At 33.5% G+C, this 22,166-nt stretch overlaps 1 protein-coding gene across 1 annotated transcript in view; it reads left to right on the top strand.

Moving 5' to 3' along the window:
* Positions 1 to 22,166, top strand: part of LOC140447311 (pickpocket protein 28-like) — a 74,174-nt gene that overhangs the window by 2,049 nt on the left and 49,959 nt on the right. The window contains exons 2-9 of the mRNA XM_072539905.1: positions 6,520 to 6,679; positions 11,534 to 11,680; positions 13,371 to 13,577; positions 13,858 to 13,969; positions 14,023 to 14,171; positions 17,033 to 17,154; positions 17,207 to 17,295; positions 20,042 to 20,226. Coding sequence (XP_072396006.1) covers positions 6,520 to 6,679; positions 11,534 to 11,680; positions 13,371 to 13,577; positions 13,858 to 13,969; positions 14,023 to 14,171; positions 17,033 to 17,154; positions 17,207 to 17,295; positions 20,042 to 20,226 — 1,171 coding nt within the window. The remainder of the gene's footprint in view (positions 1 to 6,519; positions 6,680 to 11,533; positions 11,681 to 13,370; positions 13,578 to 13,857; positions 13,970 to 14,022; positions 14,172 to 17,032; positions 17,155 to 17,206; positions 17,296 to 20,041; positions 20,227 to 22,166) is intronic.

Genomic DNA, 22,166 nt, shown 5'->3' on the forward strand with positions numbered 1-22,166 from the left:
TTTTAGATTTTTATAAATTTGTTTGGAAGGATGTCTTGACAATAGAATTTTAAATTACTGGGGCCTACACAGTGTTATTGTGCTTATCTGCATTGGTAGAGCTACGAACTGTCCTTTTTCTTTCTTTTACTATCTGTCTACTTCTTTCTAGGGTTTGTTTATTTTATTCTCTCCTGATATTTTTATATTGTTCTCTCTCTAGGGTTTGTTTTTCTTTATGGAGTTTATTTTATTTTATTGTCCCTCGGGATACCTTTTATTTTATTCCACTATTTGCTGTTTTGGACGTTTGTGTTTGCATCGATGGAACGTCTCGTATCTTATGATCTCTGGCAATATGGGACTTGGGTGATTCTCCAGTTGTGCGAATTTTATCCTGGCTTTTTCTTTTATTATGTCAGTCACTCTGATTTGTTGCAGTTCTCTGAATAGGAACCGTTCAGCGACATATCTTCGAACATTAACTACTTCTCTTAAGCTGCTGTTATGGGCCGCTTGTATTTTTTTCTTTGTGGTATTAAATACGTGTTAGTTGTTCCTCTGGCTGCTTGCGTTTATAGCGATTTTCCATTTCCATTCTTCGATGTTTTCCAACGCTATTTGCTGGTTATTTACTGCAATGTCTATATTTCTATGTTTGGCCGTTATCGCTGTATCGTCCTGTATCCAAGAACATCTCGATCTCGATCGAACATCTCTCTTTGGTCACTATTTCGAACGTGAATTAACTGAATTTTCATTTTTAATTTTATATTTCACCTCAAATTATTTTTTTCTATTAAACTTAAAAAATAGATCTGGTGTAATACATTTGCAAATTATGAAATGACCGTTTTAAATATATCCAGCTAAAAAAAAACAGATATTAAGAAATAAAACAATTTCGTGCAACATATTTATTGTTTGTATTTTTTTCGTTGAGTGTGTTTCGGTTACTTCTGGTGTCATTCTCGTAAAATACAGAGAACAATAAATCTAATTGGAGAATGGGTTTTATGGTTTCATGGTTTTATCCTTTTATCTTGTAACATATCAAATTACTCGTTGTAACGCAATCAAATCAAAAGCACCAAGGAAAATCTTGAATATAATCAAGTACAATAAAAATTTTTATTAAGCCTCAATTAAATTAAGCCCCTGAATAATTATAGTCGTGTTTCTCTGTTAGAGGGAGTCTACTGAAAGTTTAATTTGGTAGTTTTAGAACATCCACGTCATAATTCCTACTTAGGTAAAAGGTTTCTTGTTCAATATGAAATCGACATAGATACATATACATCTTCAAGAACATAAGTAGTAAATCTTAAGATCGGGTTAAATTGCATTGTGGACTTAGAAATAATGCCACACATAATCTAAGGAATAAAACAGAAATGGTTATCTCCATAACATAGAATGAGTACATTATGTCTGCCTAAATTTATTCTGGGCATACCCGCTTTAGCGGCCCATATTGCCGCCTTCCCTCCATATCTATAGAGCGATATGCTTCGAAAAGAATATAGTTACTTCATGTCATTTCCATGGTAACCGCATGCCCTTATCGGGCATTAAGAAATCATCTCCGAATATAGTACGGACGCTTAAGACAAATATAATTAAATTAAAATTTAGATCGGTTAAGTAAATATATTTTATTGGAATCAAGTTTCAACAGAAAAGTGAGAATATAAAATATGTATGTATGAAATACAATTGCTTGTACATAATTTTTCTAGGGAGGGTGGTGCCCCATAGCACTTCTTCTGGCTGTAACCCTAAAAATTGATATCTGTGTCAGCTCTAATGGTATTTACCGTCGGCTACACACATTATCTGGTTTCTTGAAGGCGTTTTTTGGCTTGATTTTGTTATAGTGCTGGTTAATGTGGTTTTAAATGATGGATTTTTACGTTGCATCCAGATTAAGAGTATCTCGTTTATTAAAATACCCCTATACTTGTATATAACGGGAGTGTCGGGGCATGAAGGAATCCAAGGGAATGAATTAGCATAACCGCTGGCCAAATAAATATCTAGAGGAATGATGACATAAAAACATGAAGTAACAATAGTGATGGGAGATTTTAACGCAAAGGTTGGCAGAGGCAAGGTGAATGAGATCGTGGGTAACTTCGGCCTAGGAGAGAGAAACGATAGAGGTGATAGACTTATATGCTTCTGCCATGAATATAATCTGCTGTTAAGTAATACACTCTTCAAGCTCCCCAAACGTCGACTTTACACATGGAAATCCCCCGCTGACTCACCTGACAACATCATAAGGAATCAGATAGATTATATAGTAGTACCAACAAGATATAAAAACATGATAAAATCATCAAAAACGTACCCAGGTGCCGATGTTCCTACGGACCACAATCTGTTGGTATGCAGAATGGTCATAAGAGTAAAACGACTCGAGAAAAGATCTTATTTAAACACAATTGATATTAAGAAGCTCACTAACCCAGAAACCGAAATAAAAGTACGAGAACAACTAGGAAAGAAAATAAACTACATTAACGAGAGCACGTCGGACATAATAGAGAGATGGGATAAATCGAGGGAAGCAATCCAAACAACATGCGCGACTCTATTAAAGCGTGACAGACGAAAGAAGAAAGAACGGATGTCTGATGAGATAATGAATATGATGGATGAAAGACGTAAATTCAAGAATAAAAATGCAGAAAAATACCAGCAGATCCACAAAATCATAAGAACGAAAATTCGAGAAGCCAAAGAAAAATGGTTTTCCAACGAATGCAGGGAAATAGAACAATACGAACGAAAATACGACAGTTACAATATGCACAAAAAAATAAAATCAATGACAAACAAGAGAAAATTCAATAAGTCACCCAACAACATAAAAGATGGCGATGGAAATCTTATCTCGGAGCCATTAACGATCTTAGAAACATGGAAATCATACATAGAAAAATTATTTGCATCTGACAGGACTGATGATCATCTATATGGAGAAGGTGAAACAGGACCTTCAATCCTTAAATCGGAGATAGAAGATGCCATTGCAGCACTAAAAAACAATAAGTCAGCAGGTCCGGACAATGTACCCTGCGAAATATTAAAGATCCTATGTAAATCAGACAAACAGTTCCTTGATAATCTAGTTGAACTTTTTAACAACACATATAATAGCGGTAAAATCCCGGAGAACTGGCTGCAGTCAACATTTATTACAATCCCGAAGAAACCAAATGCCCAGATCTGTGATGACTACCGGCTTATAAGCTTGATCAATCATGTCACTAAAGCGTTCACTAAGATCATTCATAGAAGAATATATGATAAATGTGAGTCAAATATTGATAGATCGCAGTTTGGCTTTCGGAAAGCACTTGGAACTAGAGAAGCAATTTTCGCTCTCCAGGTGCTTATGTAGCGGTGTAGAGACGTTGATAAGGACGTGTATTTGTGCTTTGTGGATTTTAGAAAAGCATTTGACAATGTCAATCATGAACAATTGATAGATATTCTGCGAAAGACAGGTATTGACGACAAGGACATTCGAATTGTGGCAAACCTATACTGGGGTCAAACAGCAAGAGCAAAAATTGGCAACGAACTCACTGAAAGTGTGCAGATCAAAAGAGGTGTCCGTCAGGGGTGTATATTATCCCCACTCCTATTCAATATTTATTCCGAAGAAATATTTAACAAATGTATGGAAAATGCAAATGAGGGCATAAAAATAAACGGCGAGTTAACGAACAATATAAGATATGCCGACGACACGGTGATCCTTGCCAGTACCATAGACGAATTACAGCAGGTAATGGAAAGAGTTTATTCAGTTAGTGAGGAATACGACCTGAGCCTCAACTTCAAGAAGACAAAGTGGATGCTGATAAGCAGGAAGCAACAGCCTGCTCGACAGTTACGGATAAGTAATATACTAATTGACCATGTAGAATCTTATGTGTACCTTGGCACCAACGTAAATGCAAAATGGGAACAGGCCACAGAAATTAAGGCGAGAATAGAACGAGCTAGAGCAGCATTTAGCAATATGAAAAAGCTCCTCATAAGCAGGGATTTATCTCTTCCCCTAAAACTACGTCTAGTTAAATGCTACATTTTTCCGATCTTACTGTATGGTGTGGAGGCCTGGATACTGACGGAGACGCTCACGAGAAAACTAGAAGCATTCGAAATGTGGGTGTACCGACGCATTCTTCGTATATCCTGGACCGAACATGTCACCAACATAGAGGTAATCCAAAGAATCGGAAAGGAAAAAGAAATCGTAATCTAGGCTTGAATCTAGGCCACATATTGAGAAACGATAAGTACCGTCTAGTGTAATTGATTGTCAAGGGAAAAATAGACAGTAAGCGAGGGCCAGGCAGGAGAAGACACTCGTGGCTCCAAAATCTGAGGAAGTGGTTCGGGCTCACATCGGTCGAACTATTCAGAAGCGCCGCAAACAAGATCAGAATTGCCATGTTAATAGCCAACGTTCGCAACGGACAGGGCACTTGAAGAAGAAGAAGAAGAGGAATGATAAAAGACCTAGAATAATTTTACGGTAACACGAAAGATGCCACTATAATTATAATTCAAATGTGGCTGGAAACAGCCACTAACAATCTAATATGAACAAATAAAAGTTATCCGGATCAAACGCCAAACTCTGATAATAGCCGAAAAATTTACTCAAAAGTACACAGTAAAGTACCCAGAGTACGATTCGGGCAATCACATTTGTTTAATTTGCGAAGTAAACATGTTTTTCAGAGATTAAGCAAAACCATAATGCCCTCAACCTGAGCTAAAATTTCGTTGTTACTTCTGAAAGTAAAAATAGTGAAAAATAAATTGTAAACAAATATTTTGACACCAAAGTGAAAAATCAAATTCTTTTCTTTAAAAGTTTTGTCCGTTTTTTTTTAACTTTTGTTTATTTGTCATTGGGGATTATTGTATTCAGTGTCAACGTCCAAAGCTCATATTACTTTCATGTGACTATTTTTGTATTTTTTATGCGGAAACTGTAAAGAAATGCTCCTTGCTGACATTTTTGTTGGTTATGTAGTTTTTTTTTAATTTAAAACAGTTATTAATTTTTGTTTTATTGTTGATATTCTACCACGAGAGCAATTATACAAATCTCACAAAACTTTCAAATATATCTGATATTAATTCATCAAATAACATCCATCAAATACTGTCAATATTCATAAATATTTCTTCTTTTGAGTACATAATTATTGAAATAATAAATTTGCTAAGTGAATGAAATGAAAAATCTATTATAGTATTCTTTAAACAAAATCTGTAACTAGATTCTTATAATTTTAATTTTAAAATATTTGAAAAGCTGAAATTTCTACGCGGAGTGCACATGCGTTTCTGCTATCTCGCTCACTCATAGCACGGTAGTCGTTCTTTCTTTGCGCATCTTAGAGATAAAGTGAAATTGGTCAAGTTGTATGTGCTTATCTTTATACATAAGTCATTGGTAATATTAGTCGATGATGTGGTACGTTTCACGGAATTCGATTAGTTTAGGAGCTTATAACATATTTTACATACTGATATTAAAAAAAAGTTGGATCTTTTTACAAAAAGTTTACAAGAAATTGTGTAAAAGTATAATTAATTTAAGATAATAATAGCTTAACATTTTTACTATTTCATAATTTGTAAAAGTTTACATAAGTCCTAGTAACTGGTTTTGTTAATAATAATTTATGATCGGTAAGATAGTTTCGAAACAAATTCAGATTTCTGCTTTAATCTGAACCTTCTAAAAATGCAAGATCTAACAGACGTTAATAAAGATGTTAATAGAGACATGGGGAATCTAAAATTTGCATTCCACGACATGTCTATCAACTAAGCAGAAATCCTTAACGAATTTGTTCCTTGTACTCATACAGAGTAGATCCGAATAAAATGAAAAAGACAGCAAAGATTTGATTTCACGTACAAAGCGTCTATGTATCTGTTGATAAGTATTTCGACTTAATAAGTCTCATCAGAACAGTTATTCATAGGCGTTCTCAAAGTGAAAAATGAATCTTTTCTGTCTTTTAAGAAGCAACAATAAAATGGCTTCGTTATGGACGCAATAGCGACATCTGATAGAAAAATCGGTAAGATAGTTTCGAAACAAATTCAGATTTCTGCTTTAATCTGAATCTTCTAAAAATGCAAGGTCTAACAGACGTTAATAAAGATGTTAATAGAGACATGGGGAATCTAAAATTTGCATTCCACGACATGTCTATCAACTAAGCAGCAATCCGACATCTATCAGATGCCGCTATTGCGTCCATAACGAAGCCATTTTATTGTTGCTTCTTAAAAGACAGAAAATATTCATTTTTCACGTTGAGGACGCCTATGAATAACTGTTCTGATGAGACTTATTAAGTCGAAATACGTATCAACAGATACATAGACGCTTTGTAAGTGAAATCAAATCTTTGCTGTCTTTTTCAATAATTTATGACTTAAAAATTTATCTAGAAATTTATTACCGATACTGATTTCCTTTGGTTTAAATAGGTAAGATGTTAAAAACCGATAGTATCATCCGTCCAAGGCGAATTACAGCTTCAACTGTGAATTACTTGGATAGTCATTTTAAAAATGGAGTACAACCAGTTTATAGGATTCCAGATGCCCCGGATCTAAAAGTTAATATTACAAGCTTTGTAAACAAAGGGTAAGAGTTAATGTAGAAAAATCAATTAATTATCCAAAGACAATCTGCTGTACAAATATTTTTCTGTTTGGTTTTACATTATAGAGTTTTTCATATTTGGACAGAATGGTTTTTGATTCATCGGAAAGGCTTTGACATTCTTTTGAATGTCTCGATAAAGATCATAGTAGTTCTCAGATCATTAATAGCCATCACTAGATCTTTAGAGACTGTTCCAATTATAGAGGTATTAGTGTGACGAGCTCTGTGGGCCGGTTGTACGGCAGAATATTAAAGAAGAGGGTTGAAAGACAGATACAAGATATTGAAGAACAAAGCGGTTTTCGTACCGGGAGATCCTGCCTTGATAATATATTTATCTTACGACAAATAATTGAAAAGCGTGTCGAAAGAAGTAGAGAGACCCATTTGGTATTTATAGACCTGGAGAAAGCATATGATAGTGTCCCGTTAAAGAAAATGTTTGAGGTCCTCGAAAGGTCCGGATTGGATTCGACGTATATCCGAGCGATATATAAATTGTACGAAAATGCAGTTAGTTGTGTAAAAATTGGAACCAGAACCTCAAATGAATTTAAAGTCACTAAAGACCTAAAGCAAGGATGCTGTTTGTCACCGACACTCTTTAAAATATACGTCCAAGAAGCATTGAGGAATTGGAGAAATAAATGTAGATTTATGGGCATCGAAGTGGGACAAGAAACTCTGTATACATTGTTGTTTGCAGATAATCAGGTTGTGGTTGCAACCGATGAGGAAGATATAAATTATATGAATCGAAAATTGAATATTCCAAATGGGGGCTTACTGTAAACATAAGCAAAACAGAATATTTAAAAATTGGAGGAAATACCACAGTTCTGAGGCTTGAAAACGCAGTCATAAAAGGCTGCAACCAGTATAAATATCTAGGAAGTATCATATCAGCAGATGTCAGAGTTAAGATAGATGTACAAAACCGAATAACCCAAGGGAAAAAATGCATCCGAATACTGAATTCATTACTGTGGTCTAATAAAATAAAGATGCATACCAAACTTCGCGTATACAGAGCAATTGTAGAACCAATTACCACATATGGTGCCGAATGTTGGACGATGACAAAGAATGAACGAGATAAAGTAGACGCTGTGGAAATGGATTATCTTAGAAGGTCATGTCGAGTATCGAGAATGGAAAGAATCAGAAATGAGGAAATACGAAACCGTACAGGAATTAGAGATACTCTTTCAGATAGAATACAAGGAAAGCAATTACAATGGTATGGTCACGTGGTGAGAATGGAGGAGGAGCGGTGGCCAAAGAAAGCCTTAATGTATGTTCCGCCAGAAAAAAGGAAAAGGGGAAGACCACCAAATTCCTGGAGAAGAGAAATTACAAAAACAATACAATCTAGAGGCTTAGAAGAGGGAGTTTGGAGAGATAGGAAAAGATGAAGGCTGAAATGCGGGAAGCGGCAATCGAAGTAGGAGCCCCGTTATATGATGATGATGAGATCTTTAGGGACATTTTTCCATTTAGTTAGTCTATTAAATTTCAGATTTGTTAGTCATACACTGACTCATTGTAGTAGTTCTGCATGTTGGATCTTATGAAGCAGTTGTCTGCTTTATAGCATTGCCTTCAGATTTTTCTGGTTCAATTTTTGATCATGCAAGAGTACCAAGTTATAGATTTTTGTCCACTTCCAGAACAAATCTTCTTTATTATCCATATAACCATGTCCACTTCTAAGAGTTTTTATTGCTGTTAAAATCTCCCAAAACGAACTGAGATTTCTGGTTTTTGAAATTATGAGTCGTCGAGAAGCTAAACGCTTTTTCATATAATGCTTCCCATGTCATTTAATCCTAACCTAACCTAATGCTTCGCCAGGCGGTTTTTAGACTGATGTCATCCTAAAATCAGTGCCTTTTATAGTTAGGACTTAAATAGCTTTTTTTGTAGTTCTGCCTTCCGGTTATAAGGATTGCACTACCATGCTTGAGATGTAGCACTTCTACGATTAGGCGTAGTTAATCTCTCTCTTTGGCCTACATGCACATTCGTCTGTGTAGGTTTTCTGGAGAGAAAAAATGGTTCAGTTTATGGTTCTTTGAAAAGAGCTATTCGTATACGTATATATTGTTGGTCATATTACTGAGCCCACTGAGTTTTGGATTTTCTGGCGAAATTAGATAAGTATCTTTCGGAATCTATAAATATATACCCAGCGCTTTTTATGCTTAGGAATTAATTGCACTGCCATTCTTGAGATATAGCACCTCTACGATTAGGCGTAGTTAATCTATCTTTGGCCTACATGCACATTCGTCTGTATAGATTTTTTGGACGGACACAATTGGTCAGTTTTTGGTTCTGTTGAGTTCGGACAGAAAGTCCTGCTTATTCTACGTAACTCCCTCGACATTAAGACTAAAAAAAAAAACGGGTGTGGTAGTCCAGTGGGACTGCCGGTAGAAGTTACACTTCTATACACGTATTCGCCGTTACAAATTTATTTGGGAGTCAATCTGCATCATCATTACATATGTAATGCTATAGGTAAGACATAGCAGAAAGAGAAACAGAATTAACTTACTAACAATTAATAAACAACATTTGACCTGTAATAGGAGTATAGTAAATGAAGGATTGAATCAATATTTTGATGAAAATGTATATTTTTATTTTCATATATGTATGAAAGGAGTTGAATGCAAAAATTTTTTTACACATACTCTGCAGTAAAATTCATTGTTTATTTTGTTATTGATATAAAAATACAATACAATACACTGCAACATAATTCAATATAATAATACAATACAAATTAAAATGCAATATTCCTAAGTGGAAAGAGCAATGCTAGGTATATCACTTAAGGACAAGAAAACAAACACATGGATAAGACAGAAAACCAAAGTCACCGATGTGGTGCAGAAATCATTAAAGTTGAAATGGGAATACGCTGGACATGTAGCTAGGAGCGATCTAAACAAATGGCACAGATCAATTTTAACCTGGAGACCATACCAACACAAAAGACCCAGAGGCAGACCTCCTATGAGATGGACAGATGATCTGAAAAGGACTGCCGGGAAAAATTGGCTACAAGTAGCGTACAATAAAAAACAATGGAAAGGAAGACTTGAAGAGGCTTATGTTCAGATGTGGACGTGAATGGCTAGACAAAGAAGAAAGAAGAAGATTCCTAAGTATTTAAAAATGACAATAATGTACATAAAAAAACTACACTACAATACAGTGCAACGTAATTCAATATAATAATACAATACAAATTAAAATGCAATATTCATAAGTATTTAAAAATGACAATAATATACATAACTTTTCTACTTACGCATATGTTTAATTTACCATGTAATAATATTAATAAAAAATTCCTCCCCGACTGGGAATCGAACCCCGGTCTCCCGCGTGACAGGCGGGGATACTGACTACTATACTACCGAGGACATGACACAAACGTATTTCAAAATTGACAGTTCTGGGTCATACAGTGATTTATTGAGATTATTTTGAAATACAAAAGACTAATAAATTATGAACATTTAATAAATAATACAAAACATATCACATAAATAATAATATTAATAAATATTATATTATATATATAATATTATATGTATATATAATATTATATATATATATATATATATATATATATATATATATATAATAAATATGTATATAATATTAAATATATATACAAAAGGAACATTTTTATATTCGAGAGAGGAAGAGAGAGAAAATATATCTTCTGTCTCTCTTACTCATTATCTTACATATGTAATGATTTCACACATTCACTCCCATACAAATTTCCAACGTGAAGCGCGCGTATAGAAGTATAACTTCAAAATTGTCAGAGTTGGCTCTAAACAGAGCTATTTCTGTATAGTTGTTGCCTGCATTATTGAGTCCATTGATTTTAGGGTTTTCTGACGAAATTAGTTAAGTATCTTTTGGAATCTATAAATATAATCTCGAAAGCCACTAGGGTATGCACATATGCGGAAAATATTGTTCGCGTTGGTGAGTACTTTCAAACGACATGAGCAGACAAATGAACTCTTTCTAAATGTAATCTAACCTAACTAACATTTTATTAATCTGGTATAACACCAATAGATTCATTTGTTTGATAATTTTTCGACTTTTCTAACAACCATTCAAATTTCGTCATTTTGTGTCATGTGGAACAATATCACCCAATCATGTCAACATTAGACTGATAATTGCATTCAGTGCAATTTTCAATCCCTATGACAACACGATCGAGTTTGACAACTTCATCCAAATAAATTTCAAAATGTCACGTTTCGGCAATGAGAATTTTCAAAGTATAAATGCGCTAATCATAGAAAAAATTCCCAGAAATACAACCTACAGTCACAAATATATTTACATATATTTACATTTTGAATATATATATTCACAAAGATGAATAATAATAATCTAATGTTAACTTAAATTTTAATAATTGTACTTTCACTAACTGTACTTTGAATAAATAAATGTTTCGTTATGTTAAGTTATGATTTTTTTTTTTCGAAAAATTATCCGCCGAATATCCCTCGGACATTGATGAATGCCTCATAATTTCATAACAAATTTCTCAAGCTCGTTGCTTGCTAACAGCACTCAGTCTTCGGCTTCGTGCTGTTACCAAGGAACGAGCTTTCGATTGTCATGAAATTATTTCGTCTCTTATCAATATCCTAGGGATATTACTACTGATAATTGCACTATCTTCTACAATTCTAAAAGCACACAATTCTATACGTTTTATTTTATATTGATGTAAGTTTTTCAGTCATCAGGTTAATTTTATTAATATCTTTCTTTTAGACACAATCCTGGTTCTTATAAACAGCGGAAAGAGCAAACTAAGAGTATTACTGGAAAAGTTTTGCTGGAACTGGAACACTATTGTGACAAAACAACTTTACATGGTCTGCGATATGTCGGAGATACATCATTGACAGTTTGTGAAAGGTAATTTTTTACTGCATAATTCCTCTACATGTAAACTTGGAATGAATGAGCCCTATCTTGCTAGGGCGTCAGCCCGTTTGTGTTTTTCCTCAAGAACCAGATTAAAGCTGACTTTGGGTGCTTCCAAAGCCCTTAGCGTTGCCAGCCTGACCAGATTTAAATCCGATTCCGCTCCCATATACTCCAGCACCTACCCGCTTGTCCAATCTGGACCCATCCGTGAACCAGGTGAGCCCGTTTGGTCAAAAGATAGAAGATCAATATTAAATGAAGTGGTAATAATCTTTAAAGAAACAACTAAACTCTTTAACGGGAAAATTAGAAGGGACTTTTAAATATTGTGTTTTTGTAATAATTAATTTTTTTGGGATATAATTTACCAAAAATTAGTGATCATTGCATTATTTTGGTGGCAGTTTTTTAGTTTTGTGAAGGTATATATATGTAGCAATGGTCGTTACCAGAAAAAAAGTTGTAAAAGTTGCTACGTCACATCCTTCGCAAAGAATATCTGAACATTTTTACATCTTTTTAGTACTACAATTGCAGAACTTCCCCTAGTTTCTTTTATAGGTATATGGTTTCCCACATTGCGTAACCTTTTTAAAAAGACCAGATCTAGCTTCCGGATTATTCCTTGCCTCTTCTCGGCCAAGTTGAATTGACCAAGTAAATTCTGTTAAATAGCTTCCTCTTCATTTTTCGATGAGTCTGAAATATTTTCGATGTTTTTTCTTGGTTCGACCGTCTTATCCTGGAAAGGAGCCATCCCTACTAAAATACTTTCATCGTCCAAGGCTGACCATTCTGAGTCATCATTGCTTGAAAGATGAGCCAGTAGAATATTGTCATCTGCATTGGTATCGCCCTCATCATCCTAATTATAGACGATATCATCGTGGACTATACTTAGTAGATAAGCAACGTGATTCGAATTTTCTAAATTATAATGACGTTTGCGTTCCATCTACCAAGAATTAAAATGTTCACAGACCTGCAACTTCAAAATATTAAATAAGTTTTGATTATTTGAAACATTAACTACTTTAGGTTATACTTACAGTTAAAAAGGTAGCTACACAATTTTAAGACTTAATGCTTGGTGGTACATATACCTACATATGTACATACACTTAAAATTACATGTTTATTTACATTACTAAAAAACTGAAAATCTAACCACTAATAGATATTTTCAACCATTTAACAAAAAACTCCTGCAAAAAACGGAAATTAGTAGGGATCTTATAACTTTAAAATAAAACATTTTAATACTTACTTTTACTTCAATTTATCACTAATTACCTAATCGTCAAAAACAGTAGAAAAAAGCGTGTGACAACTCATGATTGTAATACACGATCAGTAGTATCGATTTGTACCACTTTATGACTTCATTTTGATCTTTTCATCAAAACATGGCGTTGCCTACTTCACGTAGTCAGTGCTATTGCTGTTCCGAAAAGGATTTTGCTTATTTTAACAATCTACGAGTATTGACTTAGGGAAAACAACAAATGGCACAAATATGTACCATTAACCTATAAAGGGTTAACTGACGTATGTTAAAAATTCCATTACATCAATTTATTTAATTTGAATATTGATTTAAACTTAACCATAAGGTTCTGTATATGAAACTATTATTTCATTATACCCGCAAGCCTATAATAACATTTTTTTCTTGCAGAGTATTTTGGTTATTGTCTTTTTCCGTTGCAATTGCCTTTGCAGCTTACTATATCACAAACATCTACCAAAAATGGAATTCCTCTCCCGTTATTATTAGTTTTAGCCCTTTTGATGCTCAACTGAAGAGCATTCCGTTTCCTTCGGTGACTATTTGTAATATGAACCAAGCGAAGAAGACAGAAGTCAACAAGATAAAAGCAGATGGGTAAGAAACAGTAATTTAGAAATATTTGTGCTCAATGAGAATTTTTATTATTCATTTTCTTGGTAATTTTTGTTCACATATTTATAATTTGTAACTCTCTCTCAATACCAAATAAAGTGTAGCCAACAAAATGCACGTGGCCACTTTACAAAAATGATTTTGTTCTCTTTCTTTTGATTTCTTTATTTGTGTAGTATTTGTTTATGACAAGATGATTGTATTTATTATTATTATCTTTCGTATTATGTCGCTTTTTGATAAATGTAATTATATATTTCAGAAATCCATTAGATATGAAATTATTAGATGACATCTGCAACGGCAATGATTCTAGCCATAACAACTACACTGAACAATATGACTGGACCATGTTACGAAATTTCTTGATAAGAGTAAAGTATTTGATTATCTGATTTATTAATTGTTAACAATATATTTCTTGTAGGTAGGAAATTCTTGCTCAGATATGTTAAAAGCTTGCAAATGGTCCAGCGATAAGAAAAATTGTGAGGATTTATTCAACAATGATTTGACAGACGAAGGATTATGTTGTTCATTTAATAGACTACCTCCTACAAAAATATTTAGAAATCCGTAAGTATTCATTAACATTCTAGTATTCGAAATTAAAACGTTTATAAAAATTAATCTTCCTCATTAGTCCATGGAAAAATTAGAATAGAATAGAAATATGATTTATTGTCACTGAAAATTGTACTATTTTATGGACAAAGCTTACAAAAAGTAAAAAAAAAAATAACAATAACAATTAAAATTTACTAAAATTACATAAATCGTCAATATCACAAAATAAAACATAATAAAATATACAATCCATTGCAAAATTTCATTAAATTGTAATACCCAAATATACTATAAAAATACTTTGTTGCTTGTACATAAACGTACTGTAATTTCTTAGTTATTCGTTAAGAAACTCTTCCACTGAATAATATGGTCTTTCAGATAGATAGGCTTTTGTCAATTTACGGAACTTAAGGAAAGAAATTGTAGATTTAAGTTGCAAATGGAGATGGTTATAAATTTTTTTTGCCGAATATAATATAGATTATTTACTAACTCAGTGGACGGTATTGGTAAATACACATCAAAGCTTGAATTTCTAGTGGAGTAGTCATAATTAGGTCTTGATGGAAAAACAAGTAGGTGTTTACGAAATAAGCAAACAGTTTCTAGAATATATAGAGAGGGAAGAGTTAAAATCCCGTGATTTTTGAAGTAGCTTCTGCAATGTGTTATTCTACTGAGGCCAAAAAGATACCGCATTGCTCTTTTTGTAATTTAAAAATAACACCAGATTTTGCGGCTGTAGGTACTAGAACCCCAAAAAGGAAGGCCATATCGAAGGTGAGACTCGAACAAAGAAAAGTATGTTATTTTGGAAGATGCTAAATGGATTTCCTTGGATACAGATCTTATTGCATAGTAGGCTGAGGCCAGTTTCTTACTTAACAAATCGATATGAAGGGATCATTTAAGGTTGCTGTCTATAAAAATACCAAAAAATTTTACAGAATCAACTATACTGATCTGGCTGTTATTAAGAAGCAAGGGTTAAAGAGCTCCTTTATAGAATAATGCTACTGTCTTATCCACGTTAAAAGAGAGTAAATTAGAGTCGCACCAGGTTTTTATTTTAAGTAGATCAGAAGTTATAATTGCATGAAGAGTTGCAATATTAGAGTTCCTCCAGGTATTACTGGTATCATCAGCAAAATGAAGAAATTTTCCATCGATTTTTAAGTACTGAACTGAACCTTGTGGGTACTCCACATACAATGCTTTTGTGACTAGAGTCAGTATCATTTGCTCTAACTAGTTGTTTCCTATTCCTCAAGTAAGATTGGAACCAATTCAAAGAAATATCTCGAATTCCATAGAAATTTAGTTTTTTTATCAAAATGTCGTGATTTATACAATTAAAAGTATAGTCACAAAAAACAGTGGCAGTATAAAGATTATTGTTTAGTGTTTGATAGACGTCATGTAGTACTGAAAACATAGCATCGCTGGTACATTTATTAGATTAAAAGCCGAACTGACTTTGTGATAAAATGTTGTTTTCAATGAGAAAAGATATAAGTAGGGCTTTTATAAGTCTCTCAATAATTTTGGATAGGACAGGCAGTAAGGCAATAAGTCTATAGTTGCTGACATTAGATTTTGCACCTCCCTTATGAAGAGGAATAATAATGGCTGTCTTTAGACACTCTGGAAATATACCTTTTTCAAAGGAATCATTAATTAGTGAGACCAGGACTTCCAACACATTATTTGGAAGATTTAAGAAAATTTTTATGGATAGTCCATCAGTACTACATGAAGATTTGCTTTTGATACTACTGATTGTTTGGATCAGTTCAGATTTATCAACTGCTCTTATAAAGAATGAATTCGAGACCTTGTTTGAATTGAGGAGATAGGAAATAGGATCTTGTTGTGTCAAAATAGATGATATTATATTTTTACTCACATTAACGAAGTATTCATTTAGATTTTCAGGCTTTGGAAGAGAAAATGTTTGAGCTGTGTTAGTTTTATTTCCAAGATCGTTTATTATGGACCAAGTTTCCCTTGCAACATTTTTTAAGCTTCCCACAAGATTCTCATAGTACATTTTTTAGCCGTTTTTATAAGGTTCCTCTGTACTTGGAGATATATTCAGTGACAAAGACATTGATAGTAAATTTTTTGATTTACATTAGTGAACGCATATTCTTGGCTGATATGCGGATACATTTGGTAGTCCAGGGTTTGTGATGTTCTGACTTAATTGTAATTAAAGGAAATGCCTTATTAAAAATACAGACAAGCTTATCTAAAAAATCACTGAAATTATAGTTCACGTCCACAGAGGGAAAGTGCCTCCCATAAGTCAAACACAAATTTTGGAATTTACGAAAGTTCTGAGCGGAAAAAATCCTACCCAAACGTCGTGTTTTCGTGGAGGGTTTGTTAAGAGTGTTAAACTTGGTATATACTACTTCATGACCAGATAGTCCTGCATTAATGATTGTAGAACGTACATCAAGGGGTGAAAAATCTGAAACAATATAATCAATTATGGTAGATGTTGTTTTAGTAATTGTTACTTGAGTTACTGTACTGTTACTGTAAGTTACATTGAGATTACATTTTGAGAGGACGCATAAGCTTTAGTATAAGCTTAAGTTCAAGTTTGTGAACATATATGCAATGAAGCTTGTCAAAAATTATTCAGGTATTGAGAGGTTTCACGAGATCTCAATATTTCCATTATAAGTTCTATGTTTATTGTTTCTGCTTCTCTATTCTTTGTTGTTATGATCATCCCTACAAGGTCTTGAATTGGTCGATTTCTTATCCAGTTTATTCTTCTGAAGTGTTGAAGTTCTCTTTTATATAACTGTTACAGTTAAACTATATAAATTTTTGATGATAATATTTTTTTTCAGAAACGATATATCACTCTTGAACCAGACTTATCCGGAAAACGTTTATGACTGGAGCCCAGAGGTTGGTTTCTCGAATTTAGAAGAATATGATGACGAAAACATGGTTCCTAAAAGGCCTTTAGGTAATATCTTAGATGTAAAGTGTTAGAAGATAGTAATTTTTTGTTTCTGTAGGTGCTGGAGCGCATTTGGGCCTTTCTGTTCTACTAGATGCACAAGTAGATGAGTATTATTGTTCATCAACCAGCAGTATCGGATTCAAGGTAATTAAACCAAAATATGAAGCCAGTTTTTACGCTTAAAGACATCTCGAAAGTCCAAAACAGAACTGTGAATTTTATGTTAAAATAACAGAAATAATCATATCTTAATAACAGAAAGAAAATTTCTTTCATTTCATTGGCTTATTTCATTTCTTGGCTTCATTTCTTATCTCGTTATATGTATGTGTTTCTAAATATAATAATATCATTTTTTATTCACAAAGGAGGAAGAAATTCAAATTCACTCAAATTTTCAAATTTATTGTCAAAGGTTTTTGGTCAAAAAAATTAAAGAAGTTCTCAAACTGTTTTCTTGTGGCACGTTGAATATTATATTTATATGGGATTTAAACCACAAATGATTGGAATGAGAATTATATTCTATAAAAAAATTTATAAATTAGGAAAATATATACTGACTAAAAAATATACTGACAGTTGACTTACTTGCCTTCGATCTTATAGAAAATAGTCATGTTTTGAGTTGAAATTCTAAGGATGATATTGTGACATTAACTTGATATACAATTCCTGATCTTTACACGCTTATGTAGTTAAATGTAGTAGGTCATAATACTTCATAGTGCAAAGAAACTGAAATAATCCCTGAAGAAATTAAAATACACGCCAACGCAACGTAATGAAAAATAGGAAGACTCCAGGACCGGGGAAGTACCCATAGAATTGATTAAATATGGTCCCGACAGATTATTTAAGCTTATACATTTAATTTATTCTTAAGAGGCAAAGAGCGACCACCAGAATGGAAAACCGATATATCAGCAATCTTTAGAAGAATAAAGGCAACAGAAAGGATTGTAAGAATTACCGAGGGTTTAGTGTAACCAAATCAATCTGTAGGATGCACGGAAAGATAATTGAAAACAAAATTGAAGATTTTTGGGAAGACATTGAAGATCAGAGTGGGTTTCGTACTGGTCGTTCTTGTATAAATAATGTGTTCTGCCTAAAATAAGTAATAAAAAAATCGCTTGGAACACAGTATAGAGACACACATGATATTTATAGACATTTAAAAGGCGTATGGTAGTGTCCCATTAACCAAACTGGGGAAGAAGTTAGAAGACAAGAAACTTCTACCGATTTATTTAAATGCTACGAGTGAGTCGTATGCCGATATGACAAGCTCAATAAAGATTGGAAAAAAGTGAAAAAAAGATAAATGTGACTGAAGAACTTCGTTAAGGATGCTGCATTGCGCCTACGCTCTTTAACATTTATTTAGAGGGGGTTTAAATATCTGGAAAAGAAAATGTAACCCTATGGACATTCCAATGAAGGATCAAAAACTTTACATCTTGAATTTTGCAGATGATCAAGTAATATTTGCAGAAGATCAAGATAATATCTACTAAATGCTAAGAGAAATAGATGAAGAATATACCAAGTGGGGTTTATCAATTATTCTATCAAAAACAGAGTATGTAGTGGAGGGGTGTGAAGGAAAGTGCTTAGAACTAGGAAGCACGTAAAACATAAATTCTGATCGGTAAGATAGTTTCAAAACAAATTCAGATTTCTGCTTTAATCTGGAGCCTTCTAATTAGAAGGCTCCAGATTAAAGCAGAAATCTGAATTTGTTTCGAAACTATCTTACCGATTTTTCTATCAGATGTCGCTATTGCGTCCATAACGAAGCCATGTTATTGTTGCTTCCTAATAAGACAGAGAAGATTATTTTTCACGTTAAGAACGGCTATGAATAACTATTCTGATGAGACTTATTAAGTCGAAATACGTATCAATAGATACATAGACGCTTTGAACGTGAAATCAAATCTTTTCTGTCTTTTTCATCATAAATTCTGATATTTCCAAGATAGTACATTTTTTGGTGTAAGCATTAAAAGGACGATCAGCAATAGAAATTGGACAAGGTAATTCAGCAGTACGTCAGCTCAATAGTATACTTTGGAATAACATCGCTAGGAATATGAAAATTAGGATATACAAAAGAATCATATTCAAAGTATTGGTACATATGATTTAGATCTTTGGATAATAAATAAAAAAGACGTAGCCAAAATAAAAGCAGTGGTATTATAACTAATTGTTGACGTAGATGTTGCCAACTCACTAGAAAAGATAGAGTAATTACTGAAATCAGTCTAAAGGATGAATGATCAACGATGGTCAAAGAGAACGGAATGTGACAGCAAATCCCTACTAGTCGCAGAACAAGGGGAAGACCAAGAAAATAGTGGAGATAGGTAGATATTGCAAACAGCGGAAAGATTCTGTAAAAAAAATGAAAAAATAACGAAAAATACAAATTATTCACACTAAACAAGGTTTGTTTGGAAAGTGAAATGGACAGATGTCAAAATACGTCATCACTCCGGCAGTCTATTACCGATCATCCACGTAGCGGCCAGGATATTGCCCGGTAAACTCAAAAAGCTCATTTCTTTACCCCCCCCCCCCCGTATTTTCTTTTTGAGCAGCAGTTACTAGATTATAAAGTAACAATGATACTCTACAAGGTTCTACCGGATACAATACCTTAAGTAAAAGAATTTTGATTTTGTTTTCATATCTCACTCCTTATTACTAAATTATTTATTGATTTTAAAAGAACGTTTATAAACACAACAAAACAAAACCATATTGGAAAAAAGGAAGTATTAGGAAGGATCACATCAAGAAATGTATGAAGTATACAAGAAATAAATTATTATTTAACAAAAATGTTGTTTAAAATGCTCAAAATATCCATCTTTTCTAGGTCATAATCAGCAACCCTATTGAGACGCCAAAAATGGCAGATTTCGGTACTCTTCTAAGTCCAGGAGTAGAAGCTAGATTTTCAATAAAACCATCAGTAAGAGAAGCAAGTAAGAACTTAAGAAGCGTACCGATTAAGAAGAGACAATGCTATTTCGCCAACGAACGGAGATTGGTGTATTACAGGTATATTTGAAATTTTCTTTTCTTTCTTAATCTTATTACCTAATTATATTTTTATGTAGTAACATTTTTGTTAGGTTAATTTCCACAGCCATGCAACGAGTTTTCTACCAGGCCCTTGGTCGTATTTAAAATGGTTTTAGATACAGTATACGACAGCTGTGGTATACAAGGCTCTCAAATAATTGCGAGTTATATAATTGCAGACAAATATTGAAGAAAACTGCAATTTTTATTTTTTTATTTTTTAATAAAAAATTTAAGTACTACTTTTACACACAACAAGAGAAAGGTTACGGTATACTATAAACAAATATATATAACTACTTTGAATGCACATTATAACAATCCAAACAAAAATGAGGCTTCCCTTGCAGATATTGCAATAGGTCACAACTTTTTTTACTTGATTTTTGGATATCTCTCCACGAAGTTTTTTTGCATAACAGCCTTTACAATATTTTCAGGCTTTGTTAAAAGGTCCTTCTTTTTTAAGCAACGTATGAATTTGTGTTAATTTTATGATATCTTTTGTGTTGTTTCATTTTTATCTTCTTCTTCTTTAAGTGCCCTGTCCGTTGCGAACGTTGGCTATCAACATGGCAATTCTGATCTTGTTTGCGGCGCTTCTGAATAGTTCGACCGATGTGAGCCCGAACCACTTCCGCAGATTTTGAAGCCACGAGTGTCTTCTCTTGCCTGGCCCTCGCTTACTGTCTGTTTTTCCCTGGACAATCAATTGCAGTAGACGGTACTAATCGTGTCTCAATATGTAGCCTAGATGTTCAAGCTTTCTTTGTTTGATTGTGCTCACGATTTCTTTCTCCTTTCCGAATCTTTGGAGTACCTCTATGTTCGTGACGTGTTCGGTCCAGGATATACGAAGAATGCGTCGGTACACCCACATTTCGAATGCTTCTAGTTTTGTCGTAAGCGTCTCTGTCAGCGTCCAGGCCTCCGTACCATATAGTAAGATTGGAAAAATGTAGCATTTAACTAGACGTAGTTTTAGGGGAAGAGACAAACCCTAGCTTATGAGGAGCTTTTTCATATTGTTAAATGCTGCTTTAGCTCGAATTTCTCATTTTCATTATTTTTTTCATTATAAGTTACGAGGGATCTCACTAATTCTTCCCGAAACGCTGTAATTTTTACGTTTTTGTCAGCAAGCTGGTTGTATATTATGCAAGAATTTACAAGCACTGTCCCCAGAATAAATACTATTGATAGTTTTCGATGCCACTATGGCTATTTTCGTAACGATAAATTACAAGAGGTCATCTGAACAGAGTGATCAATAGATGACTTTTTTTTGTTATATTCAATTATTGCCTTCGGTTTATGAATCATACCACTGCGTCGCTGCATGGCTACGGTTTTTGTAGTGTGCTTAGTGGTAAGAAGAAGAACATCCCTCTTATCTATCCACTTCAGGACGCATACACCTTTTTCGTTTTCTTATACAAATACTTCCCCTCTTTTTAACTTTTTGAGTATGACTTCTTTCGGATTTCCACGCCGGTTAGCTCTCAATGTAACAATATAATGTGTTCTATTTTTTAACAAAATATTTGTTAGTTCCAGACTTGTATAATATTTATCAACAATAATAGTTCGTCCTTAATTTAGTAGGTCCTTTGAGAGGTTAATGACAATGTTAGTTGGTACAGAAGCGTTGCCCTCATTTTTTTCCTTTCCGGCATTATATTCGTAGATTCCATATGTGTACCCATTGCCACCGCATAATTTAAAAAGTTTTACTCCGTATTTGTGCGTTTTCTGGGGAATATATTGTTTGAATACCAATCGTCCTTAAAATGGAACGATTGACTTATCTGTACAAAATATTCGACTTCTGCATTCATTCTGGGTTCATTATCTGAGAAGTGTACCATTCCAAGAAGCAGCTGAAATTGATTTCGGGACATGATTTTTGGTATAAC

The sequence above is a fragment of the Diabrotica undecimpunctata genome, chromosome 8, assembly GCF_040954645.1.
Source record: "Diabrotica undecimpunctata isolate CICGRU chromosome 8, icDiaUnde3, whole genome shotgun sequence".
In the NCBI taxonomy this organism is placed as follows: Eukaryota; Metazoa; Arthropoda; class Insecta; order Coleoptera; family Chrysomelidae; genus Diabrotica; species Diabrotica undecimpunctata.